At 47.1% G+C, this 26,522-nt stretch overlaps 2 protein-coding genes across 4 annotated transcripts; one reads left to right on the forward strand and one right to left on the reverse strand.

Moving 5' to 3' along the window:
- The first annotated feature begins 2,836 nt into the window (after positions 1–2,836).
- On the forward strand, positions 2,837–3,771 carry LOC108030885 (endocuticle structural protein SgAbd-6). The gene is made up of 2 exons (XM_017104046.3): positions 2,837–2,986; positions 3,052–3,771. The coding sequence occupies exons 1-2, from the start codon at positions 2,975–2,977 to the stop codon at positions 3,451–3,453; spliced, it is 414 nt and encodes a 137-aa protein (XP_016959535.1). The 5' UTR covers positions 2,837–2,974; the 3' UTR covers positions 3,454–3,771.
- Positions 3,769–26,012, reverse strand: LOC108030884 (ankyrin repeat and BTB/POZ domain-containing protein 2). 3 transcript variants are annotated; one of them, XM_017104045.3, is made up of 8 exons: positions 25,160–26,009; positions 18,188–18,413; positions 7,488–8,906; positions 6,704–7,391; positions 5,830–6,589; positions 4,873–5,236; positions 4,349–4,676; positions 3,769–4,285 (listed from the first exon to the last, which is right to left on the reverse strand). In XM_017104045.3, exons 2-8 carry the CDS (start codon positions 18,310–18,312, stop codon positions 4,043–4,045), a joined length of 3,927 nt encoding a protein of 1,308 aa, XP_016959534.1. In that variant the 5' UTR covers positions 18,313–18,413; positions 25,160–26,009; the 3' UTR covers positions 3,769–4,042. The 3 variants fall into 3 exon arrangements, with proteins under 3 accessions (XP_016959534.1, XP_050741894.1, XP_016959533.1); XM_050885937.1 differs by lacking the exon at positions 18,188–18,413 and having other exon boundaries at positions 25,160–26,012; XM_017104044.3 differs by lacking the exons at positions 18,188–18,413; positions 25,160–26,009 and adding an exon at positions 10,911–12,182.
- Between the last annotated feature and the right edge of the window lie 510 nt (positions 26,013–26,522).

Consider the following 26,522-nt stretch of genomic DNA (forward strand, 5'->3'; position numbering starts at 1 on the left):
CACCTGAGCACCTGGAGAAATCAAACCGTCTAAAGCCTTATAAAGCATATCAGTCACAACTGGCAAGTTGCGATCGGCGCCGTCCATTGGGGTCCGAGAACAGGATCTCCTTCGAAGAGTCCGCACGGAAGTGGACGTGGGAAGAGGGCGGCCCCTGTTGCCAAGTCCCCAGATGAACCACACCCACACAGATACACACACAGCGACGATAATTTTTCATCTTTCCAATATCCCACTCGACTGGCGAAATATTCGCTTTGCCGTTCGGCTAAAAATATTTAAAAATCCAAAAGTCCACTCGTGTCGCTGGCGAACGCTTCAACCTACTACGGCCGCCTGTTTTTCATAATTTTCAGTTTTCAGTTTTCGGTTTTATTTATTTATCCTACTCATACTCGCACGTCCGCACATATTGCTCTCTGGCTGCCTGTCTTTTTGTTTCGACCACCGAAAGTTTTGCGCTTTTTGCGCTGCGCGTTTCATTTGGCATGTAGCCGTTTTGTTTATCCCAGCCCCACCGATTTCCCGGCTTCGCCAGCCGCCACCCTTGGCCGTGCGGGCTTGGCTGAATTTTCCCACATTTTCATTTTTGTTTCCATTTTTCGCGGCCTTTGTCTCCGCGCGGAGACCGACTTTGGAGTAGGTGGATGCCGCTCTTAATGGCCAGCCCCGTGAAACAAATCACAACTTAATGGGCAGCCTCCTCCCGCGTGCTTTACAACTTCCTTGCCAGATATCTTTATAAATGCATACGTAAGTGCGCATAGTTGGCATCGGAAGACAGCTGTGTGCATTGGCAGATGCCATCAGCATCAGCATCGCATCATCATCGTCGTCGTCCATCCCGTCCATTGCGTATGTGGGGGAAGTCCATAAAAAAAGAAACCAAACCAGCACACAGTTATAAAAATAAAGCTATTTTCGGCGCCCGCGCATATAGACTCTCGATCATTAGACGGCGGCGCTGATCGGCAGCCCAGCCGCCTATTGGCACAGTTTTCCAGAGCACAGATTGGTCCATAAATCAATCGAAGCAAGTTAAATTAATTCAATTTCTAAGCAGGCACAGCACAAGAACCAATCTCACCACGGTGCCATGTGTTCGGATCGGGATTCGTCGAGCAGGCCAGAAGTGTATACGTAAATTCTAGTCGATTTGTCTTTTTCCGCTTACTGGCGTTTCATTTACACAACGACAGGAAAGGGAAAAAGGCGTATTTACTACGAGTTTGACCAACGATTTGCAGGTGACTCTCGATCGGTGCAAGTGCAGGAAAGTATGTTCCACCGACTTGCCTACATGAGGATATATTTTATCGGGCTATCAAAGTCAACCGATTCAACGACGCGTGCATCTCATTTTGCGGCTCACTTACAGTCATTATCATCAAAATCATTAGCATCCAACAAAAATATGCCCAAGCCAGGCGAAGAACCCTAATTAAATTTAAATATAGACCCTTTAATCTTTCCTGCTGACCTCTAAATAGCTCTGAAATATTTGAAAACTCGTATTCCTATCGTTTACAAAAAGGCTGAACTCGTATTTAAACTCCAAAAATGTTGAACATTCGATTTTCTGATTCTCAAAAACATTTTTAAATCGAGAACCGAATAATAGAAAATAAGAACCGTTTTCGGAACTCACATTTTCAGTCAGTTTTTGATTAACATTTCTCAGTTGCTCGACATTTAATCGGAATTTTTTGAAATTCGATTAATGCCGGAACAAAGAAACAATACTTGCCAGATTCCCCGGTACGCGAAATTCAACAAATTGCTTCACCGCCGAGAGCAGATCCAATTCAGACCCGAATCGGGGCATTCTTCGACACTGCTGTAGCATTTCAAATGAAACGAAAATTAAATGTAAAATTTATTGTTGCATAAACAAGATGCCAGGAAACCGACCGCAGCCAAATCGAACGATGCGTATGTGGCACCTTTAAGTATTCTGCCCCTGCCCGAAATGGATCCACCCTTCCAACCTTCCACCCATCCCAGCCCCATCCGCCGACCATCCCCATCCTCATCCCTATCTCCGTCCCATTCGCCCCCGCCAGCTTCAACTGACCGGCTGCTATGTGGAACGCGTATAATATGGTCGGCTGGAGAGGATGGAGAAGTTAGTGCTGCCTCATGCCCAGTGGCCAAAAATAACATCAATGAGGGCAGGGCGCGGCGACGGACGCCGTGTGTTTGCTTTGTTTATAGTTTTCGTGTAAACAATTGCGAGCGGAAAAACCGATCCCGGCATGTTCACGTTCGAGAAAAATCGAATCTGGAAAATGCCCGAAAAATAGAAAACCGAAGAGGCTGCAGCTGAATTGAACCGAAGAGCTTTATGAGAAGTGGAGAGGGAAACCGCATTGATCGCTTAGTTTTCAATATTCACAACTTGAAGGCATATCACACGAGGAGAAAATGAATACCTACCACTTCTACAAAATGATGTTTAATAAATTGTAAATAGATTTTATCGCCTTTGTACATGATGGAAACAGTAATTGTTTTAGTTACCTTCTTACACATCTTACATCAATTTTAGATGAAAATCTCGCTGGTCAACTTCCCTTTGCCATGTCCTGACCCAATATCGAATTCTCTCGAGTTAATACCTTGCTCATTCAAATGTTATGATATCGCTGATGAGCAAATCAGTCCCTTGCCGGGGTCGAACACAAATTAAGAACCCCAAGTAGCAGGCAGAAATTCGAAATTGCAATGGGAGATGGAAGGTGGGCCTGGGTAAGAAGCTTGCTCTTTAATTAATTCTTAGAACGGGTTTCAAGTAAATACCGGCGGATCCATAATGTACACATTGTACGTATGTAAGTAAGTGCCTGGATATTGGCCGATAACCGGTAAGCAAGGCGACCAGCAATTGCGATTCCATTTCATTTTTGGCAATATAAAAGGCTGTCTTCGCTGACTCGGAGTCAAACCACAGCCAGCTCCCCATCCAGACAGCAGCATGATCAGGATTGTGAGTATTGCGGCATCGAGAGGTGACCAACCCAAGGATTACCCATTACAAAATCATCTTGCCAGGTCATCATATCTTTCGCTCTGTGCCTGGCGGTTGCTCTAAGTGCTCCCGTGGACCATGTCAGCTCCACTACCCAGCCACCGGTGGCCATTCTCGAGTCATCCCACGAGAAGCACGAGGACGGATCCTACAACTTCTCCTATCTCGGCGAGGATGGCACCCACCGGAAAGAGGAGGCGGTGGTCAGGAACCAGGGCACCAAAAACGAGTACCTGGAGATTAGCGGCTCCTACTCCTACTTCGATGCCAATGGGAAGGAAGTAACCGTCAACTACAAGGCCGATGACCACGGATTCGTGCCCGAGGGGGGAGCCATCCTGCCTCAGATTTCCCTGGCCGCCAAACAGGTCAGCGAGCAGGTGTCGCAGCCAGAGCTTGATTATGATAAGCCTCCTAGAGTCTAATAAACAAGTGCGCGGAACGGAACTGAATTTCCTACGGTTTTCTGTAAACTTGGGAAACCCCATATGTTTTATTGCTGACAAATTTGTAAGGGCTTCAGCTTAATTTCGAGTTCAGAATCAAATTTTATTTCAAATTGGTGGACGACATTGTTGTCTTCCTTCAATCAAAGTCTATTTTAAGAAAAATTAGATGACTAATTTATATAGAAGTAACATTTTTCCTCAGCGTAAATTCCCCTTTACACCCCTGTACACCTTTAAAACGTAATTAACTTGCCGCCCGCAGGCGTTTCCAAATAAAACCTTTGCTCATCATAATTTTACTTTCTTCATTTAATGCAGAAACAATTTCAACTACAAAATAAAATCTAGAGGACCGCCTGCTCGGCCGTCCCGGGGTTCGTTAAGGTTAACAGTGCACTGAACAAATTGAAAATACAAAACTACAACTAAGGACAGGGCGAAGGACGTCAGGTTCGGGAAGAGGAACTAATATAATACATAAAAGCTCAGAGATTAAATTAAAAACAATGCAATAAATAAGAAGTGGGTTCCGTCGGGAAAGTGGCTGTGTGGCTGCGTGGCTGCTTCACTTCTTGACGGGCGTAGCCGGGGGCGATCGGTAGGAGTTGACCAGGCCACCGCCCGAGTTGGGTTTGCGGGACTTCAAACGATTCTGGAGCGTCTGCAGCAGTCCGGCGAGCACATCGTGGTTGGGGATCTTCTTGGCGAAGAGCAGGCGCTTCACGGAGTCGTCGTAGGTGAGCAGAGCCACCATGTTCTGGAGCAGAAAGCACTGGCAGTACTCCAGCAGGCGGTAGGCATTGTAGACCTGGGAAATCGAAAAGCGTTTAGGATCCCTGTTAAAATGAGATCGAGAATTCTGCAACCCCACCTTGGCGTGAATGTACATGGCCACCACATTGTCCACGTCCACCATTTCCGAGCACCGTGCCTCCGTGTAGCGCAGCAGTCCCTCCAGCTGGAAGAAACTGGCCGCAGCCATCAGCTCCAGGACATCGCCGTGGGCCACGTCCAAGGAGCTGCAGCCGCCGCAGTAGAGGAACTGCATCACCAGCTGGAAGATGTGGTAGCGGATGTCGTTGATCTGCACCGTGGGCGTGGAGTTGGCCTCGCTCAGCTTTGAGCTCAGCATGCTCTGGAAGCGCGGCGATGCGGTGACCAGGACGATCTTGTGTCCGTAGAAGATCTTGCCCTCCACTCTGAAATACAAAACGCTTAGTCTATCACCGACCTATTTCTAATTTTTAAAGTTAAGCATTCCCCAAAACAATCGCTTTTGTTTTAATCCGGTTGTCTGGTTTCCATAGTTTGATATCTAAAAAGCGTTCTACCTTTAAGCTTTATTAGCAATGTTTTTAAGGACCTCTTGCCATCGACTTAGTCTGCTTTACCCACCTGAAGGTCACATCGCTGAGTTCCGGATTGTTTACGAACTTGGGGTCGATACGGGATCCCTGGACAGGCTGCATCGGCGGTTGCTCCTTCACCGGGGGCAGTGTCTCCCAGCCGAAGCAGGTGGCGAAGATGTCCGCCAGCAGGAGGGTGGTGCCCTCGTTCTTGTTGCGGAATATGTTGAACAGCAGGGGCAGGCACTCGCTCACGAACTGTGCACTGTAGTCGTCGGGACAGACCTGCAGGAAGTCCTGGAGCAACTGATCTATTACCGCGTCCAGTCGCAAGTCGTGGGCCGCCGAAAGGGCGTGCATCCAGCAGTGCAGAGTCCATGGAACACCCAATTTCCGCAGCTCAATGGTTATGTCTGTCGCCAAAAAGGGGAAGTGAGTTATTATTTGAATGCGAATAAACAAAACTGTTCTAACATGCAAGACAATAAATCTCCTTTCAACATCACAGTAAGCAAGCGGCTTGTAAACAAAACTCTCTCAACGGCTCACGAAAATATCTGGTTTGGGATTGTATGACTAATTTTAAGACCCCTTAAACCGAACAAATGAATTAGAAAATCATTAAAGACCTCTCGAATCACTCAATCGGTCATTGCTGCCTGCCTAATTGAATTGCAAATGGCCGTAGAGTTTACCTTTTGTTTCTGTTAAGTTTATGAAAACAATTTGGAGGCGAAAACGTCCTATTTTATGTGTATAGTTGTAATCTGTCGAAAAGTCAGCTTAAAGCGTAAATGGAATCCAACTTCGGCAAGCAGGAGCTGTAATACCTACCAGATGTTATGAATTTAAATGTGACTGCAGAACTCGTAGGATAAAAATAAACAAAAAACCAACGACAGCAGATCAGGGTATGGATAAATAAGACAGTTGGCCAGGTTTCTTATCGGAAAGTTTATATCCCTGATGATTATATCTTACTCGTACTCCTGCAACCTGCACTCACCCAAATGATTGTTCTCGGCACTGTGGTACATGGCCTCCTGGAGTCGCTTTATCTGCGTCTTGTTGAGCAGCGGAAGCAAATCCTCGCTGTTTCCACTGCTACTGCTGGGACCCCCCGCTCCTCCGGGTGCTGCCCCCCTCATCCCACCCACGTCGCCCTCGGCCAGCATCTCCTCCAGCGAGAGTACATCCCGCGATCCGGGTGAAACGGGGTGGGTCAGGAGCTTGCGGAGACATGATCGGTGTCCGTGGGCAGCAGCCACGGAAATGGCGCAGAAGCAACCCTTTTGTGCAGAACCCGCGAAGCACAGTGAATCCTTCTGCTGCGTGGACAGGAAGGCATTAGCGCCATGGGCCAGCAACAAAGCCACGATCTCCAGGTTGCCCGTGCCCGCGGCCAACTGAAGGGGCGTCAGAGTGCACTTCTCCTCGCTGCTCCTGGCCCCGCCTTCCACCTTGCCGCCCCTTTCCAAGAGGATCCTTAGCGCCACATAGTTGGCCCTGCTGGCGGCGAAGCTTAGAGCAGTCCAGTACTGCGTGTCCGGCTGAATGGCCGGGTAGCCAGCGCTTCCGGCAGGCGGAACCTCCACGTTCGGATCGCACCCTGCGTCCAGCAGCGCGTGCAGAGCCACCTCGTCATTCCGGATGCTTGCGATCATCAGGGCGGTCAGTCCAGCGCTATTTTGGGTGTCGTACCGCGTGGTCGGCGGCAAGAGCTGGGCAGCTTGTGCCAGAAGTTCCGCACGGCCAGTCAAAAGAAGCTGCGTAAGAGTTGTCAGTTAAAATGTGTGCTTAGGTGATACTTGAAAAAATGTGTGTATACTATCTTAAAGACTTCCAGCTATATAGCCCCTTCCAAAAAATGAAACACTCACCTTGAAGGCCACTCCGATAGTGGCTCGCCTGCCCAGCTCGGACGTGTCCTCTCCGATTCCGATTCCAATTCCGCTGACCACCGGCGAACTACAACTACTGCTGCCTGTTCCCGTGCCCGTCGAGCTGGCAGCGGGCGTATTGTTGAAATGCGTCTTCTTCGTGGGCAGCTCCTCGTCATGGGCCACCGGCCTGATGGGGCAGTCCACTCCGGGAAGGAGCAGTCTGGCCGCCTGCATCACGTCGTCCTTATCGATCATCAGGGCGTTCCGATGCTCTGCGTGGGCAGCGGCCACTCTCAACCACTCGGCCAGAGGGGGCAGCACCACGTAGGCCCGCTCGTAGCACAGCTCCTGGACGTGGTGGCCCGCGGAGGAGGACCCCGCTCCCGGAGGTGCTGCGTGTGCCTGGCCAGAGTTGCAGCCCGAGGCGGCGAGAAGTTCCGTGTGCTCCAGCTGCGAGCAGCGCATGAAGTAGAAGAGGGCCGCCAGAGCGGAGCCAGAGAGGGCGGCGGCCAGCTGGAACTCCTGCTGGGTGCGCAGGGCCTTCTCCTTCAGCTCCCTAATACTTCCCACGCAGGTGGCCAGACTGGCCACACTGGCCCATCTGGGCAGAGCCAGGGCTCCACTAGCCACTCTGCCGGCGTTCAGGTGGGCAAACGGTTGCAGCAGACCCCACACATCTCCAGAACTGGATCGGTCCATCACACAAGAAATAGGGGAATAGTTTAGTGGGTTAGAACAATAAATTACGCTAGTTGAAGCCAATAGAAGTAGCAGCAAATACCTGGCAATACTTTGATCGAGGGCGGCCGCCGTGCTCCCATTGGACTGAAGGGTAATCTCCTCCAGGAGATTTTCGATTCCCGCGCACAGATACACGGCAGCATACTCGTGGATGAATTTCCCCAGCCTGGCATCCGTCATCCAGCGGTAGAAGCGACCCACGGATAACTGGAGGCCCGCTCGGGCGGACTTGCTCTGCTTGAGGGCGCTTTCGCCGGGAACCGCGAACATGGCGGCGGCTCTGAGGCACGCCTTTGTGCAGGAGTCCGCCAGCGAGGAGCTGAGCACGACCCGCAAGGCTCCGAACACCTCCTGCTTGGAGCACAAGCCCACTCCCGCTGAGAAACGCTGGATTTCGCGCGCAATCCTAACCAGCGCCCTCTGCAGCAGGTAGCCCAAGCGGGAGACCGCCTCCACGGCCAGGTGCTCCGCCTGCTGCTGGCAGCGTCCGTTCCGCAGGACCCTCAGGATGCACGGCTGACTCCAGGGCGGGTGCTGCAGCTCCACCAGCCGGTTGTGGGAGTCCACCCACACGAACTCGTCGGCACTGGTGCTAGTCACGACCGTCTCCAGAGAGGAGTACCTGCCCAGGCGGCGCGCCGGCTCTGAGCTCTCTGAACCGGCGCTCAGGCTGCTGTAGGTGCTGCTGCTCGTTTGGGAGCGCAGTGTCAGCATGGCCAGCTTGATGTCCTCCAGTCCGGTTCCACTCCAAGGAGCCTTTCCAGCCGGCATGATGCCGCGATGGCGCCGTGAGCGCGTGCTCCTGTTGGTCACTCCAGCGGCCAGGCGGTCTTCGGGCAGTGGACCCAAGGTCATTCCACCCGCAGGAGAGGAGCTATGGCCCCCGGTGTCCGACATGCTGGCGTGTCCGGAGCTGCGGTTCTCGTCCGAGGAACTGTGGCACTCCTGCACCCGCTGCAGGGCCCGGAACTGGTCGTGCTGGTGAGCCCTGGCAGGCGTGGGGATCCCCAGAGTGGATCGGCTGGGCGAGACCTGGCTCTGTCCTTGGCTCTGGCCTAGGCTCCCGCTGAGTTGGGGAGGCTGCGATTTCACGGGCGTACTCTGCACGGTCAGGCGAGCAGGACCCGCCACCGTCCTCTGTGGAATCAGAGCCTTCGAACCGGATACTGGGGACGTGATTTGGCCTGGTGAGGCCTCCTGTCCGGCACTGGAGGAGGTCACCAGCTTGTGCGGCACCCCCTTGTTTGGCTGCTGGGCCAGCTCCTTGAAGACCCGTGGCGCCGGAGTGGCCATGGCCACCGCCAGTCCCTTTTGCGGTGACAGGGGCGTCTGCGAGAGGAGTTGCATGTGCTGCTGCTGGGGTGGCGACTGCAACTGCGGCGGGGGCGCGGGCGGCAAGCCGGTCATCTGGCTGGGAGCCGGGTGCTGGGCGAAGTTGGGCGGCAAGTTGCCAGTGGGTCTGGAAAAAAGGCAGCTAATTAGTGGTCTGGAGGCTAAAGATATAGAAATAATATAATATAATATAATATAATATAATATAACCGATCCAAAGTTTGGGATAAGGTTTAGTTGTCGATTCTTTAATCTACGTTGGCGCGACTGAGATTTAGTTCAAGTCTAAGTACTTGACCTTAAATTCCCAAAACGGTTCATGTTAAAGCAGGTGTTAAAACAGAAAGACCAATCAAAACTTCAAGTTCGTTAGGTTTACCAAGACTTTGCAGCTTCAATACTACACACATTTAATGGGAAACTTTTAGAAAATGCCTAACTCAAAGAACGTCAGGAAAGCTGTTCGGTACCTTTGGGTATTTTTGTTTGGGCAATAACAAATAATAAAGCTTAAATATTTTTAATCGCATTCCTAATTAAAGCTGACCCATTTTCAGCCCCATAAATGATGCAACTCATTAAAATTCGCCAGAAACAAAAGAACCCCAGTCAAAATAAACAAAAGCTTTTACTAACGGGTAGCTAAAAGAGATGTACACTGCCGCTAATCTTTGTTCACACAAACTTGACTATCTTCTAGTTAGTCACGAGCCGAACTTGAGAGCAGTGACACCTAACTAAATGTATATATATGTAGTATTAGTAGCAGAGAGAGCATTATAAGCATGACACTTTTGCAAACCATGGAAATACCTTAGGATTAGTATCTACGGATTTAATAGGCAGTACTTTAAAGTGCTAGAATATACAGCACCAGAGACTCTTCTCATGATTATCGTTTTCTAACTGGGTTGGCCAACTTCAAATACAAAGCGATATTAAAAGCCAGTTACGATTTCTCATTTGCATGCGAAAAAGTGAGTTGTCTTTGGCTTCTTTCGAATCTTTATTCTCTTTGGACCTTATTATCATTCAGATTTTGCCCATCCCTTTGGCAGTCTATGCTGTAACTTGAGCTCTGATTGACCCAAATTGTAAATGTTGCGCTGGCTGACGTATCTTTTACTGTCTTTCTTGACAATATATCTTTAATACAGATCTTTAAAGCCTGGACAAGGTTCTGTGCTTAACACGATTTATGAGTGGGGCTTTAAAAATCTTCGGAGTACTGTTATTATGATCTGATTCTAAGCATGACGTTTTGGGTATCGAACAATGACCTTTGGCAATATGGTTTTTGGAAGATGTTATTTTAATTTCATTATTTTGATTGTGAGGTGTTAAATTTTATACCAAAAAATGTTTAACTAGCCCTTGTTGATTTTCAAAATATTTCTGTAACAATTTATGTTAAAACTTTGTGGTCGAAAAGAGCTCAAGCCATTAATTTGTTTTAAACTCCGAACAACTGTTATTAATTTTTTATAGAACCCGATCCATATTAAACAATCTGGCTTATATGGAAATTAAAGGTAAGTCTTTACGATCATTGTCTAATTATTATGAGTTATAAAATCAAACAGCCTATCTAATGAACTAATCACTAAAACGAGCAAGTTGAATTTAACGTTCCTAGAAGCTTTCTAGTTTAGAGTTTGAAATTTCCTTTCTGATCTTCTTTGACAGTATGTTTATTTGATTTTTGACATTTCGCCAGACCCTTATGAGTGCGTTTCACAACGGAAATACATTGGCATAATTTTTACTGAAGGTTTTGATACGTGATACATTGAAGCTTCGTCTCATTATCCTCACTTTATAGAAAAACTTAAAATTGAACTTCAATTTTGCAATTAAAATTTGATCTTGTAAGGAGGATTCAATTTGTACATGTTTACGACCTAGATTCGTCTGTCTAGCTGGTACTCGGGCGTCACTTAACCCAAAATCACGATCCTTTCCCTTTTTCCAATCAAATGAAGACCCGATTCTACGCCCAGAAGAAGTCCCTTTGCCCCCGACTTTCACAAAGAACTGCAGCAGTGCAATATAAATAGAAATGGAAAATGGGATTGGGAAATGGGAAATGAGGAAATAAATAATGGAGTATGATCTGAAGAGTTCCCAGTACCGTTTCGCGGCCCTCCGCCACTCCTGAACGTAGCTCCAGTCGCACGAATCCGTCTCCGCCTCATCTTGGCCAGGGTCGTCGCTATCATCATCCTCATCGCCATCGTCATTATCGCCGGCGGCTGCATCGGATTTCGTTGGACCCACGACGGCCAGAGTGGGTTTTGCCACCGTTTCCACCAGCGCACTGGCTCGCCGGTAATTGCCTTCAATTCTGATATTAATTACGCCATTCTGCACGCTCTCAATGTAGGGCGGCAGTTCGTCATCCGCTGGCGGGGTTGACGTCGGTGTCTCCGGTTCGCCCGCGGTGTTCCCCTCCTCTGGGACGCTGGTCCGCAGTTTCTGGGACATCTCTTGCAGCAACTGCGAGTGGAGTTCCTTGGGTGAGGGCAGGGGCGACTGCTGGTCGCGGTGGATCGAGTCCCCGAAGTAAATGACCACCTTGTGGTTGGGCTTCTTCGCCGGCGCGGAATCCTCGGTCGCCCAGTCGGGCAGCTCTTCAATGGGCGTGGGCGAGGGCGTTTGCGGGGGGCGTGGCACCGGCATCTGCTGGGCCAGCATCTCGCTGTTCCTCAGCGATTGCGGCTGGAAGTTCTTGAGCGAGATGCCGCGGCGTCGCAGGATGAAGTTGTCGTTCAGCATCCTGCTGAGCAAAGTGGGGGCGGAAGGAGCCGTCTTCTTGGAACTCGGCTTGTACCCCCGCAACTCGCGGCACAGGCTGCAGGTGCAATCTTTGGTGCAATACATGGTGCTTCTCTCAGTTGAACTTTGGTCTCATTTCATGTAGAAATTCCCCTTTTTGGGAATTGATTATATTTCAACACTTTTATTTAACTTTTTTCTTGTATGATTTTGGGTCTATTCATCATTATCGATGGGAAATGATGTTGCTTTCTTTGACGGATCTTCTTTAATATTATTATTTTGGCTAAGCACTTGTATTTTTGTGTAGAACTATGTTACCAATTTTAACCTGGGGTTTTTTTTCACGAACTGGTCTGTTTTTTAACGAATCCGCGTACACAGAAAGTATGATACATTTGTCTTGTTTGGTTAATTTTCCGTGGTGTTGATATTTTCCAGCTTTTCTTCAGGCACAGTCAGCTGCTTCTTCTTTCAGCTTCGAGTTTTCCATTTCACTGTCGCACTGGTAATAATAGCAATTATGCAAATTATAAATTGTCGTGGCTCTGGTGCTCATCCAGCCGCGTCAGAGACTCGGAACGTCGAACCTCCGAACTGGACCCGCCGAATATCCAAACTCGCGATACCGTTCGCCCTCGGCTGGAACTGAAGCTCGACTGAAGTGAAGCTCGGATTGGCCTGAGCCCCGGCTGCCGCTGCGTCTGCTCGCCGTCGCCGTCGACTGCGCTGCCAGTCATTGTCGGCGGCGATATCTGTTTTCCTCATTTTCACAGCGCGTTTGGGCCTCTGGGCCCGCGGCCCGGCCACCTTGCACGGAGGGTCTTCGGGTCTTCGGCTCTGTCGGCTTGGGTAATTTTTCCATTTGCTCCTCAGCTGTGTGACCAAAACAATGGGCCTACAACGACTCCAACAGCCGCCAGCAGCAGCAGCTTTGAGGGCTCACTTGGAACGCCGAGCGCGGTACTAGAGCAATATCAGTGAGTTTTCTTTTTCATTTTCCTCGCCTGCCTGTTGTAGCTGCGGTGATTTTCGAAAAGTCACTGCGATCGGCGGCAGTGCTGCTCAGCGGTGGAAATATTGGGAGGGGGAGCGGGAAGCGGCCCAGCTTCTGAGAGCCAACTTCAGAAACCTACTTTTAGGGCATCCCCTAACAGGTAGTAAATATATCGATAACATCTAAATAAACATATTTTGAATTTGAAATTTCTAAAATGCTTTTATTTTAAGCCCGTATTTATTGCATTCCCATTTAAAATTAATATTGTGAGATCCTTATCTTTCATTATCAAAATAAAATATTTTCATTAAAGTATAAGTGTAGGTTTCCATTAAATATTATTTATCATAATTATATAATTTTAGTTTTAAGCTCATATATTCGCCTTTAAGCAGTACATTGATTGGTAAACATAATCTTTAAATTTGCTTCATTACATATTTGGTTCTCTTAATTGCAGTTTTAAATCATTCAAGGTTTTGCTTGCTTAAAAAACGTTACCCAACATCTAATGCCAAGAGTAAGCTTCAAGTGCATTAAAAGTTCTTATACGTAGCTCTTTCGGTGATCATATCAAGCTCAGGTAGGTGACTGGCCAAAGTGGCTACCATCTCTGGTGGCGGGCCTTGCACTGGATTTAATTATGTATAACTGTTTGGCGGGCCAAGGGAGCGTGCACCACAGCACCACCCATCACACGAAGGTTATACAATCTCGGCAGTTATCAGATCGCTTTGCCAGCTTCCTTCCAGCCCGGGATCGCCCGGCCCGAGCCCCATTCCCATTTCCATTCTCGGGCCGCAAGGTAGTAAAACCACCGGGTTCTGAGCTTGGGCAGACGTGCGTAGGCTTCGAGGTACATCTACAAGATACATCTCATGTGTGGAGCAAATAAATTGCCGAGCGTAACCTGCTTCTAATGATTTATACAAGCTCATGCGCTGACACAACGGTTTCTTGGGATTAGCCTTTTGTTTTTCCGATCCAAGCCACGCTCTCGACCACCGGCAGAAGCTTCCATTTCGTGGATGAAGAATGAAATAGTAAATGGGCAATTGGGAGCGGTCCGAAACCACAGACCCGAATGTGATCCCATTCACAGCCACTGACATACGCACAAAGCCATTGCAATTAGAAAGCCGCGGCCGCCTGATCCATATACCCAAATCCCCGAAATGAAAATCGAGCATTGAAACGCCCGCGTAATACGGAAAACTGCTTGCTGATCTTTCTTCTTCCTTCGGGCGATTAAACAATAACTTTCTTCACTAGCCGGCGGCTCTTGGTTTCTAAGCCAGGTGGATTATTAAAAAAATTACACCCAAGCAATTTTCGCATTAAAAAGTTTAATTTACGGAAAAGTAATGACAGGCCATAAATATGCTTACACCCATTAGGCCTTCATACGCCGCACTCAAAGACCTCCCAAAATAAAAACGAAACAGAAACGCAAAAACCACTCCAAAGAGTTTAATGTAATATTCGCGTGTTTATAAAACAACTCGGCCACGAAGGAGAAAAAGATCAAAAATGGCTGGAAAAACTGGACGGCGGCAGTAAATGCAACTCACCAGAAAGTAAAGCCGAGACATACGGCCCAGCCCAACCCTTTAGTATCGGAGAAATATATCCACCAAATGGGTATATGTGTGTCACCCGACTAATGAGGCTTGGGGAACTTTCGTTTTTCAAGCCTGACAGTATTAGACAGGAAATGGTTTTCGGTTTTCGGTTTTCAGTTTTCAGCTTTGGATTGTAGATCATTAGAACCAGGTCTTCCAGCGAGATCATTAATAATCTTTGCCGGGCAGAAATATCAGCAAGTTATGGCATGGAAATGGAAGTCGAGCCAAGGCTAGCTCGATACTTTAAGCCCCAATGCAGGCTGAAGCACTCAATCCACATCTGCTGCCTCGACGAATTTTCATTTCACTTATTTTCCCCGATCCCCGTGGAAGATTTACCGAAGGGCGATTTGATTGACATGGATTGCTCAAGTAAGACTTCTTTTGGGCTGAGTCATGTGTTCGTTGGGCCTGGGAACAGTGGACAATTCATTACGAAATATGGATGTGTAGGACAGCACTTGGAAGTTGGGAAACTTTTGGTACGTAAGCTGTCAGTTACAAAGAGAACCCAATAGCAGCTGTGATCCCGAGGATACAGTGCCATATTCGCCTCGGAATTGTGCATTCTATTCCCATCAGGCTAATGGAAATCTCGGTTAGGTTGCACTCCCCACCCGTGTGCCCACCAAATGATACACTCAAGACGCGCTGTTGTATCCCGACACCATCAGTGACATGGCAATTGGCTGTAACTGTTATGAAACCCCAACATCTGACAAATTGCTACCTACTCCGAATGCTTTCGGCCCTATCATATCATCACATCTAGCTGATTAGAGTTTAATATGCTGCGACTACTGTGAGGCGTCCGGAGATTTCCGCATTCAACCACATCCCCATCGCCAATTGGAGGAGCTGCGAAGTGGCAGATGATGATGAGGCAGCGATGAAGTTGTAGCTGGAGATGAAGTTGGAGATGTGGCGAGCGACTGACTGTGCTTCCGTTCGAAGACAGTATCTTCCTCGACTTAATTAGCCGCCTGTCTATCCCGACCCATCAACAGGCTGCTCCACTCCGGCCGCAGCTGACGCCCCCAAATATCTCCCACACTTTCGCGCCCCGAATTTTGCCCGATCTCTCGGTTGTCGCGGTTTCGGCCGGGGCGATTCTGTTTTGATGGCGACTAGTTAGTTGCTAAGAGTATTTTGACAAACACCGGGGAGTATCTCACAGACCCGTGTATTGCCCATCCGTATCTGTAGGCATCTGTATCTGTGGCCGTAAAGAAAGTGGCGGTAAGGTAAAAAGGTAACAACATTTTCACTTGCCCCACGTCGCCGCATTATTTCTTGTGCCAGCTTTAATGCTGCGTTCGAAATACCTCCAAACTGAAGATGCTACGGCGATAGGGCCACGGTACGTACGTCTGGGGGATCGGGGAAAAGGTAGGTGAGTACTATGAGTACGAGTAAGTGTATCAAGTTTGTTGCCCTCGCAGATGGCTCTGCCCTCCTCCTGGCCATTGTCATTGACTTTGCTGGCTACAAATTGTGGCTGTTGCTGCCGCCGCTGGCAATTGTGGCGAATTTTTCGTAAATTTTTTCCTATTTCAGTTCGTTAGCTATTATTATTTTATTCCCCTTATTGTTGGGCCCTGCTAATTATTCACATTTTGCGATTTTCACTTTCGTTCGTTGTGTGAATTATTTCCAACTGTCATTTGTTTGTTGCTACTCGCATTTCAGTCTTTTAATTGCCAGAAAGAGAGAAGCGCGCCACAATAAAGTTTCGTAAATGCCAGTCATATTTCAGTTTCCTGGAGGGCGGGCAGATCTCAATCGGCGATTGTCTGGCCCTGCAGCCGATTTCTCAATCGAGCCTGAACTTTGCGGGAAACAGCTAAAGCCTTCAGCCGCAGCCTCGCTCTGTGCCTATATCTGTATCTGTGGCAAACTCTGTATCTCTGTACCTGTGTGGCCTAAAATGTATCTCAGGCCCAGGTCTAGTCGCGTTTTAATTGAATTAGTCTTGTCTGACTGGGCCGGGCCCGCATTTAATAATTATTCATCTCTACCTGAGCCGGGGTCGTAAAGCAAGCTCCATCTTCTGTTTGTGGCACACATCCGGAGCAATCTTCTTCTGCCGGGCTTCCTTCCCCTGCACCCCTGCTTCCGTCGGCCAAGAAGTGGCACTATTCTCCAAATTAACCTTGACCGGCTTCACAATGCGAAAACGAATCGCAGACGGATCGTTCCCGTTTGGTCTAGCGACCAAGAGACACGATAGTACGAAACACACAAACAGTCCATTATTATTTCCGAAAATCGTCTAGCGTCCGCTATTCTGCCCCATCCACAACCTTCATCCAACTTCTTTTCGACTTCTCTGTTTATGAATCACTTCCGAAAAGAAGTTGGTCGCTTCGGCCCAGAATAGAAGTTTATTGTCCGTTCAACCTGGCCCCTCTGACTCGTCAAAACCACCTCACTTCACGCTTTTGTGCACAATTATGCATGCAAGTGTCCAAGTCCAAAAATAGTGGCCATTGTGGAAGATCCAACAGACTCGACTGGCGCTTTGAAGCCCGGCATGAAAGCTGGGGGAATGTTTCACTTACTCCAGCAAAGGAAAGAATTCGGTCTTGTCAGAGATTTCTATAAATAACATTGCGGCTTTGTACTTAAAAGATGTATAATATTATTTTTTAATTGATACGTGAAATATGTTAGCATTGAAGATATCTAAAATTATTATAAGATATCTATAATTAAATCGGTATTTGTTGTTGTTTCCTAGACCGCGACTTTACAGATCGGAAGAGTATGACACAAATTTTAGCTTCGTTGTTTTTTGATATATTATCTTATAATATTGGGAATATTATTTTTTATATTTTTAAGAATTTCGAATCGGACGACTCTAACATATAGCAGACAAAAAAACGGACAGAGAAATAATGAAATATTTTTTGTCAAATCACTGAAGCTAGAAACAATCCTTCAAAATTTCACACGGTGTTACTAACCTTGATTATTTCCATACTAACAATATTTGTTGCCCAAAGGCCTGCACCTTTTAAAAAGTCGCGTTTGTTGTCCAGTGTGATCACACACACGATGTTACCCCTCGTAAAGAGTGAAAATGAAGTCATTTCTATAAAACATAATTTACTTCTGGTTTAGTTACTCAGTTTCTGTCAAAGCCCAATTAATCAGATATCTTCATTGGCTCCGTTTCCCGAGCGACCAGACTTTTTGGTTTTTATAGTAGCGCCCTCTATCGGCACTATGGGCACATTAGAGATGCTTCAGTGTACTACCGCTAGAGGGCGCGCCGTGTATGTTCCAAGTATAAGTATAAGAAGTAACAAATACCACATCTAGATGGCGTGCTATCGATCGTTAAGGCTTTTTACCGAAGACCTTAACACACAATCCCAACTTTGTAATTTAAAGTAAAATAAAAGCCATCCAAGGTCTACCTTTTAGCCCCAGTCCTTATCACGAGATGAATAAATGTGTAAAGTTCGTGTACAATTTGAAAGAAGTGCAAAATTACCACTGAATCTAAAATTACTATTATTAATTAACGAAGTCAGTAAATGCTTTCGAAACCCTGTCTTTCAGGTGGAAAATAAAATCTATCCATATCATTATTTTTATTGATTTTATTATTATTTCGTTTCGCAGTCCCTGTTACAATTTACATACATAAATTGTATGCAAACAATACAAAAATGTATATCTAAAATAAATGTTCGAACCAAATTCCTGTGCAAGGCTATGAAATTTAAATTAATCTATTCTCATTTAAGTTCACCAATAAAAACTATTTCCAACTTTATTTATTTACAGGGATTTAATAGGACTGGGAAACCAACGAAATATTAATTCAATCTCTACACAATCTAGCCCCTAGGGGTCAAAATGCAGTTGGAGATTTAGAATAGCAAATAATCATTATCAAACTAGTATATCAAAGAACGCCAAGTCATAATTTCCATGCATGCATAAACTATATTACTTATGGGTCTAAAAATCGAAACACTTAAGCGGCAAACTCACCTTCGCGGCTTCGGCCGCAATATCTCGTGGTTGGCATCGGTTATGCAAAGTGGGCTGAGGGCCCGGGCCCCGCCCAGATGTGCCACGCCCACACGCTCCGAATCCCAATTGTGGCGAGTGGGCATGCTGTCTACGACCGCGAATCTTAGTCCGAGCGCGTGGCTACTTCTTCTCCGTCTTCCCACCCAGTCAGAGTTCACAGTTCCAGCGGCTGCATTTTGCGGCTCTGCAAATTGTAAGACAAACAAACGAGCGATTCCATTAGATATGCAGTGTGGGAATGAGGAGGAATATAGCGCAGTACTCAGTTTATTGTTGAGCGTATCATATTAATTGTGTATATAGCGTATTAACTATTACTTTGACAACAGAAGTTGAGCATTAAAAGTTGACCCAGTTTAGCACCGACCTCTCGGGAACTTTAAAACATTGAACACGCACAATTTCTGAAACCTTTTTTGAAATTTTAATAAAAAAATGTTCAGAATCTTATTCATTTGCATATAAGCCTTACATTTTATATTATTCAAAGGAAGCAACTAAAATGCCACTTATATTTACGGAAAACGAAAATATTTCAGACATAAACAAACTTCTAAAAAATCACCTGAGGCAAGTAAATGAAACTCTTATAAACAAATGCAACACATGTTACAAAAACATCAACCCAAACAACACCCACATATCAGCACTTTCTAACATAACTCAAGAACAAATCACCAGAATTGACCAAATTAAATTTATAAGGCTCCGTCTTGGACACTCAAACATAACACACAAACACCCTCTCGATCCAAACACCTCCCGCGATTGCCCTCTCTGCCAATCAACTCCAGTTAACATGGAACACATCCTAGACTCATGCCCAGCAATAGCCCAGGACAAGCAGCTACTTTTCGAAGATCTCAAAGCCACTGACTACCTCAAGCACCCATCAGCAGAAAATATAGCAACTATCATAAACTTCGAAGGCAGCTAGAACTACAACCCCCTATGTTTGTTTTAGTTTTATAAGCTTTACTATCATCTTTAATAAATAAATAAATAAATATTATTCAATATTATTAATAGAACCCCCTTTATTTTTACAAGTTATGGCCGTGCTGGCCAAATGCGAGGCAGGGGTATCCCAGTGGACAGAGCGTCGTCTAGCCGACCGGCCGGCTAGGTGCCCCTCCAGATCAGAAGCCCCAGTGCAATTAGTCGCTGCCGACGTCGTCGTCACTTCCTCTGCTCATAATAATTAACGCTGCCCCTCGCTGCAGAGAAAGCTCGGAGGAGGATAGCCGGCCATTGCGTGTTTTGCGTCATTGGGATGGCAAGATGATCGTCTGTTGATCGGTTGCTAGTGGCCAGTTGCTCTATAAATGGTCACCGGTCTGGCCTGGCCAGAATCTGGAGCCGATCTGAGTTTCAGTCGTCGTCGGACTGGAGCCCCGTCTGCGTCTGATTGAACGTCGTCGTCTGGCGCAGGTGTCGATCAAGAACTTTGGAGCCACATTGGCATGCAATCAATGCCGTTCGATTTCATTTCGCTGGAAATGGTTTTTGCCGGCATAATGTCAGACATTTCTGCTGGCCATAAAAAAAGGAAAACATCTTCCCTGCGCGGCAGCTCTCTCAACGTCCCGTTCCCGGTAAAAGCAGTTTCCCCCGAACTTCGGTGTATGCTATTTAGCTTTTCTATCGAATGCTGAAAGCGATCTTATCGGAAGTGACCAAGAGTCGTAATGGGAAGGGAAACGGGAGAGTGAGATGCCGGTGATGGTGGTGAGGAGGCCACATAATAGTACAGGTATTCCAGCAGGTTCCCAGTAATTTGGGGCTATGATTCATATATGGCGGCAGCAACAAACTAGATGTCTTTGTTGGCTAGCTTGACTTGCCACGGGAAATGTTCTTTGATTTCCAGCAGGAAAAGTGTTGGTGCTTTTTGGCCGCAGAAACTAATGAATCTTGTAAGACAGCCCATAAAGCACCACTGCCATTAAGTGAAAACAAGTTATTGGCACTGAAAGAGCTCTCGCATGAATCACGTCCGAGCATCTCACATATTATATAAGCCTCCCCCATATATCTGAGCGTGATAAATGAGGTTGAGCTTGGGCTTAGGCACTCCAACCGATCGATTTGGCCTTGTTATATTGGCAAAACAATCAAAATCATTGGTGCGGTGTCTACAGATCTGTTTTCGGTCTCTGCGGGAGGCTATTCAGGCTTCCCTTAGCCAAAATCTTTTGGATACGCCTGTCTGTGCTCAGGTTATTTGCTATGCGACCTCTTATCAGCATCCAGCTGAATGGGGTCATCTCGTAGCGCCCGCCTGCCCTCGTCCAAGATTTCTTTTTAACCGTTTTCTGCTTTCTAAGTTTTGTTTTATGTCTTCGTTTCAGGCGGCGCATTAATTACCAGAGCCCTGGCTTGACACCCAATAATCGAGCATCGAGAAGAACGTCGATTGATACCCATATAAATGGCAGCTAAACTGCCGCGTTTTAAGTGGCATTAGTCGATTCCATTCTTCTGGTCTCAGCCCATCGGCTGCTGGCCGGTAGATTTATGGCTACGGGGCTGTCTCCGGCGAGAAAGCGCTCTGATCTCGAGAACTCGTTGCCAATTGATATCACATAACCGAGTTTATGGCTCTAACAAACTGTCATGTACCCGATCGAGATCTGTAACTCACTGGGCTGGAGCCAGCATTTCCGATATCAACGTGACTTTTTATGAGTTCGAGGAAGCAGGACAGGGATCAAGCCGTTTTGAGATGCTCTCCATAGTTTCTACAATTTGATTGCTTGGTTATGTTTCCTGTGAGCCCTGGACCCACTCCTTCCCAGTTGTGCAAGTCATTTCGCATATATTTTAGTTACTTATCAATGGTACTCAAATGGTACTCAAAGATCAATTAACGACTAGTCTCATCCAATAACTTAAAACGGAAACTAGAAACTAAACATACTGAGTTAGTTATTATACATGGCTTATCAAATTACTCAAAGCAGATAGAAAACTATTTTGTCGGATCTGTGCCTCATTAATTTTCAAACGTTATGTGGATAGGAACATTCTTCTTATACCAAGTTGTGGCGCATTTCTTCGCTAATCGAGTCTTAACCTTCGCGGCATATTTCGCGCTGTCTCTGGAGTAATTTTAACTCTTTCTCCGCCAGCTACCGCATTCCAAAGTGAAAGGCCAATCCGAAAGATAAAAGCCCTCGCACGCACGGCTGCATAAAAAGACACACAAGAAATTTCATAATTAATATGCCGCGCATACGACTAACTGTTTGAAGTCTGCCCCGGGACATAAATATGCAGCGATCTGTGGGACGCGTTGCAACGTGGAGTCCAAGTCCCAGTGTGAAGTGTGATTCTAATTCTGATTCCGGACCCCGGGCCGGTCAGGTGGCGTTTTTTCGATTGTGACCGCAGAGCTGACACTAATAGATGCGGCCTTCTACGCCCTTACAGATAATTTGCATAATAAAGCCAGGTCCGGGGATCCTACCGAGTTGTCGTGCCCATCGTTTCGGTTCGCTCCATTCATTAATCACACAATAGATCTGCGCTGAAGTTTCCAATGCCCGTAGTTCTTCCCCATCTGCCGATCGCGCCTGAAGTATTAGCTCTTCGAATTGCCTCTGGGCCTGGGTTCGATTTGGTTTGCTTCGGTTCCACTTACTACAAAGATTAATTGCGCAGCTTATGCTAATCCATTGTCATTAGCCATTTATAGGTAGTTGCGATGGCAACTCGGCAACAAAAGCCCAAAGACCAAACCAGAATTCCAGGGGAAACTAATGTGTGGCTGCGTTTGTTATCTAAACAATTTCATCGCTGAATTTATCACCGATTTCGTTGGCATTCTCCGCTGGCCTATGTGGCGAATAAAAGGCAGCCTATGAGGCACCGTCTCCGTTCGTTACTCCGCAGCTCTCCCCACGAATGGGGGCACAAGCGCGTGTTAAAATGGCCCACACCAAACAAATACTCAGTTATAACCGATCCCCAAATGATTCGATTCCATTCTCTGCCTCTGCGGTGGGGTCCCGTGAGGCAGCAAAAATTGAAACGTTTTGTAACCGATACTTGGCCTGCCATACGAATTTCTTCTGTTTCCATCTGTCGAGTAGAAGGCAAACACTGAACACACTTCGAGGGCCCGACGGCCTTTGGCGTCAACCTCCCTGGGAATGTGTGAGCTTAGATACTTTTATGGAAATTTCCAAGCTATCTCCAACAAAATGCTGGAATATAAAGCCATATCGATTTCAATCAATTAGTGAAGGGTTCTATAATACAATTTCCGCTCAAATTCCATTTCTTTTACTTCTTGTTTTCGATCGTAAGCTCTTTTTAACTCTTGCACAAATGCGCGATAACTTCCCTAAACCAGAAATTCGGAAACTTGTGGCAAACCAATTTCCCAAGTAAGCAGTCCTTGCAGCCGATTGCTGAATGCAGCGTACGAACATCAATCAATTAAACACGTCTGACTGCAGACAACCCACTAAAGGACATCCCAAATCGCCTGGTTCGAACCAGATGCACTCGTTGCCCGAGGGCGGGACCCGGAACCCGTTGATCTTAATTTGATTTTCGAATTTCTTTTGGCAGTACCCAAGGCCAACCCGGAGATCTTGTTGTGGCATCTGAAGAACTGTCGAGTGCCGTAATTATCTCCTCTGCTGCTCTGCGTTCTGGATTCGATTGCATGTGGAAAATTTTGATTCATGTCAAAGCAAGACACGCACGCCACTTTCGGCTCCCAGCTCCGGCTTATTTACCTTAATAAATTCAAAATTAAATTTTCTCTTAATTGCGAACGAGACGAGGTCGAAGTTGGGGCCCGGCCAGAACTTGATGGCCGGAGAGAAAGTGATTTCTGGCGCGGCTGCTGCAGTGCCTGCTTGGAATTGGGTCACCTGGTTGATATTGGGTATTGGGCTCGTGGCTTGTGGCTCGGGTCTCGGGTCTCCAGTCTGGGGTCTCGACTTCTCTCGAAGTCGGGCCTGGATCGGGCCAGGGAGCTGGTTGTTCGGCGGACTCGAGCGGCCCCTCGCCCATTGACATTTAAATTATTTGTCCGAAGCGAAAAAATGCCACCGAACCAGCGTTCGCCGACGTGGTTGTTGTTGTCACGTGATGTCAGCAAGGGGCAAATACCAACAAGCGGAGGAAAATAATAAAAACAATTTTTCATCTTAACTGACAGTGAAATAAAATACTCTCGGCGGGCTTATGCAACCAGAGAGCCCGGAGCTCAGGGCTTAATGGATAATTGGCCTACCGGGACACAAGGGCCACGCCCTGACCCCCGCCCGGCTCCCGCCCATTCCCTTCACCAAGTGACAGTGACAGCCCCAAGTAGTCCAAAATCCACTCACTCTTGCAACAAGCGTTTGGTAATTAAAGCAGGCTCACTCTTTGGCCAGAGGTCGCTCTCTCTATCTAAGAAATGCGGCTCTGTGATCTGTTCCTCCGACTCCGCCTCCGCCTCACCCTCCCCCGGCGCAGCCCTTCCCTCTGATGGAGGCCCTATAAAACAGCCCCATAATGTATCAATAATGTCAGGCCACAGAATGCGGTCCGTCGATTGCTTTTGACTCGCCTGTCAGGTGTGTCGGCACGAGCGGCTTTTGTAGGCCCCTGAACCCCGCCTAGCCCCTGCTCTCCACAAACCTCGGAGCCAGCTGTGCCTGGTCGCAGGTTTAAGGTCTAAGCCCACTTCTTGAGTTTGTTCCCTGATTTAAGCCACAAAGCGTTATACCCTACGCAGTTGGGTGTTTTCTATCAACCGAGAACTACTTCAGTTGATATATTTTTACCAGCCTTTATGGCCATTTCAGCAAGAAGAGCTTAGTTTAGAAGTGCAAGTCTATGTATCGCCTAAAATGCCAACTTTGGGCATTAAAAAATCCACACATCCTTCCCCACCTACACCCATGTCCTTTTTTGTAATGGGGAGTTATATTTTTTATGTAGCCACTAAATTATCGAAAAGCAGATAAATAAATATCAATGAACGGTGCTCAGAAGTGTCTTCCAAAAAGTATTGCAATCCCGCAGATTGTTCCGCTGAGTAACCAATAATCTCTTTGAGAATACTAGAATAGATACTATAGAACAGAAGGCATCATATTTAAAGAGTTTGTTAGTCAAAAGCGTTATGATTTTATAAAAAATATTGAAGTTCTTAGTTTGTTGTTATGAGTACGAAACTCCCTTTGTCCATTAGGCAACACAAGAAGTACTTTCATTCCCTGTTGTTGATCGGAGATGGTTAAACACATTTTATACCGCTTAGCACAGGGTTTTCTAGCTTCCCCTCCTTCTCTTCATTTTTGTGATTCCATTCAGATCGTAAACAAAGCCGCAAAGGTGTCAAACGCCAAAGTTAAAGTCAATAAAAATAGAACTTGTACCAACATATAAATATGCATATGTGTGCTGTTCGTGCTTGTGTGCCTGACTATTTACGAGCTTGTTTGTTGTCCACTCTAAACCAGAACAAGGAAAAACTAGCAAATGTGCCTGTAAGACACACATATTTTCAGCTTTTTGCCAAATGTTTTGACAGAGCTCTTTACAAAAAACCAATTCGGAGAGCCCAATCCGAATTGAAATTGGGCTGCGACACAGAAATACGAGCCAAAAAGATCTTCTCTAACATCATTTCCACCCGACCCGCTGTAAGACGGTCACATTTGCATAGTCTAGTCCATAGTTGCTATAGGTAGCTCTTCATTAGCGAATTTATTCAATATTTTATGAACAGCTTGGCGCAAGAATGAACTCATTAGGTTTCCGTTTTAGGTGTGGTGAGCTACTTGACTTCATTTCGCAGAGCCAACCGAAAAACAAACAATTATGCGCCCTTTGTGAATTATGGGTCTCCGATGTCTCAAATATGGGAGTATCTAGCTCATAGGCCTTTATCTCCCTGCACCTCTTCAAGCGACAGCTCACCTTTTCAATATTCCAAATTATTGGGCTTCCTTTCCAACGAATGCAGTGAGTAATCCAATCTCGAACAGTTTTCAAAAGCAGGCAAAGTATAGGCGGGGGCTAGGCTCGACTTAACTGCAGGCCGTCGCCAGCGATTACTCAGTTAGATTGGTTTGCTAACTCAAACTTGGCACAGTGATCGCTTGGCTCTGCCTATCTGGGCCCACTTTGGCAGCGCTTGCGTGCAATTAATTAAACAAATTGCTTTACTTTCACCTACTGCTGAGGGGCGAGCAGCAATGGCAGCAGAATCAACATTTGCATGGCTTTTCCGCACACTCGCACACTCGCACGGCACTGGCACAACAACAGGCACACACTCACACTCGGCTGCAGTTATTTATATTTTCCTCGAATTCTTTTCTTTTTATTTTGGCAGGTTTTCGGCTAACAGGAAAATTGACTTGCGGATGTATGCGAACGCTGCCTATATACCGAAAACAACTTTTCGCGCATATTACACGGCCACGCTCAATCGGAGAATCGGAGAATCAGAGAATCAGCGAATCGGAGCGAGGGAGATGAGGAGACTGACTCGCATACCGAGACAAAGTAGCAGCCTGCGAAGCGGGCCAACCGACCGATCGCTGGAGAATCGTTCTGCACGGCGAAGAGTCAAAAACACAACTGAGACTTCAGTGGGGAAAAGTGTTTCACAGAGCAACGATCGAGCGATCCAGTGAGCCAGCGATCCGCCGATCCACCGAAGGCACGCGCAATAGACCAGGTCTTGGACTCGGGCTCAACAGGTCTGCGAGATCGTCTCTCTCCGCATGGGCTCGCGGTGCCTCGGGAGAGTGAGTATCTCACTTTGAGTGAGTATCTCAAACCAGTTGATCTTGTTTTGGTTTTTTTGGGCCTGGTTACATGACGGCTGCCGACTCCTTCGGCCAGTTCGTGTCCTAAGTCTTTTGTTTTGCGCGCATGGACTGCAAATGCCCGGCCATTATTATCTATGAGCTATTTACGCTCGGCGATTTTGTACTTTTTCTGGGCCCTACTCTGCGTACGGCCGAAACGAGGCTCGTGGGCTTGGCACACGCGGGCCCGATTCGCCACTGAGGAGCTCGGGCGCAGGAATTTCCGTGGCGTCGACAGGTTTGGCTCTGGCCCTCCTCTCCCGCCTTCCGCTTCCCCGGCAAGTCGCCCTGCTCGAAGTTGGCTACTGTGCTTCCCCAAATGGCCAAGGAGCGTAGGAGTCGCTAATGGTTCAATGACCAACCAGGAGCCGAGCAAGAAGCCCAGCCGCACTAATCACCGCGACTGCCAGTGGAACGACCTTGTGTGAGTGTATCTCCGAGGGCTGCTTGCCGCACAAACGTCA

Source organism: Drosophila biarmipes, chromosome 3L, assembly GCF_025231255.1.
Source record: "Drosophila biarmipes strain raj3 chromosome 3L, RU_DBia_V1.1, whole genome shotgun sequence".
Classification (NCBI taxonomy): domain Eukaryota; kingdom Metazoa; phylum Arthropoda; class Insecta; order Diptera; family Drosophilidae; genus Drosophila; species Drosophila biarmipes.

Bases quoted from the DNA above. Each gene is read 5' to 3' on its own strand.
- LOC108030884 (XM_017104044.3), bottom strand. From the start codon at position 11,659: ATGTATTGCACCAAAGATTGCACCTGCAGCCTGTGCCGCGAGTTGCGG. The intron at 7,392-7,487 runs GTATTTGCTGCT...GGACCGATCCAG, and splicing joins CTCGATCAAAGTATTGCCAG to TTCTGGAGATGTGTGGGGTC. The intron at 4,677-4,872 runs GTGGGTAAAGCA...TTTGTATTTCAG, and splicing joins CTCAGCGATGTGACCTTCAG to AGTGGAGGGCAAGATCTTCT.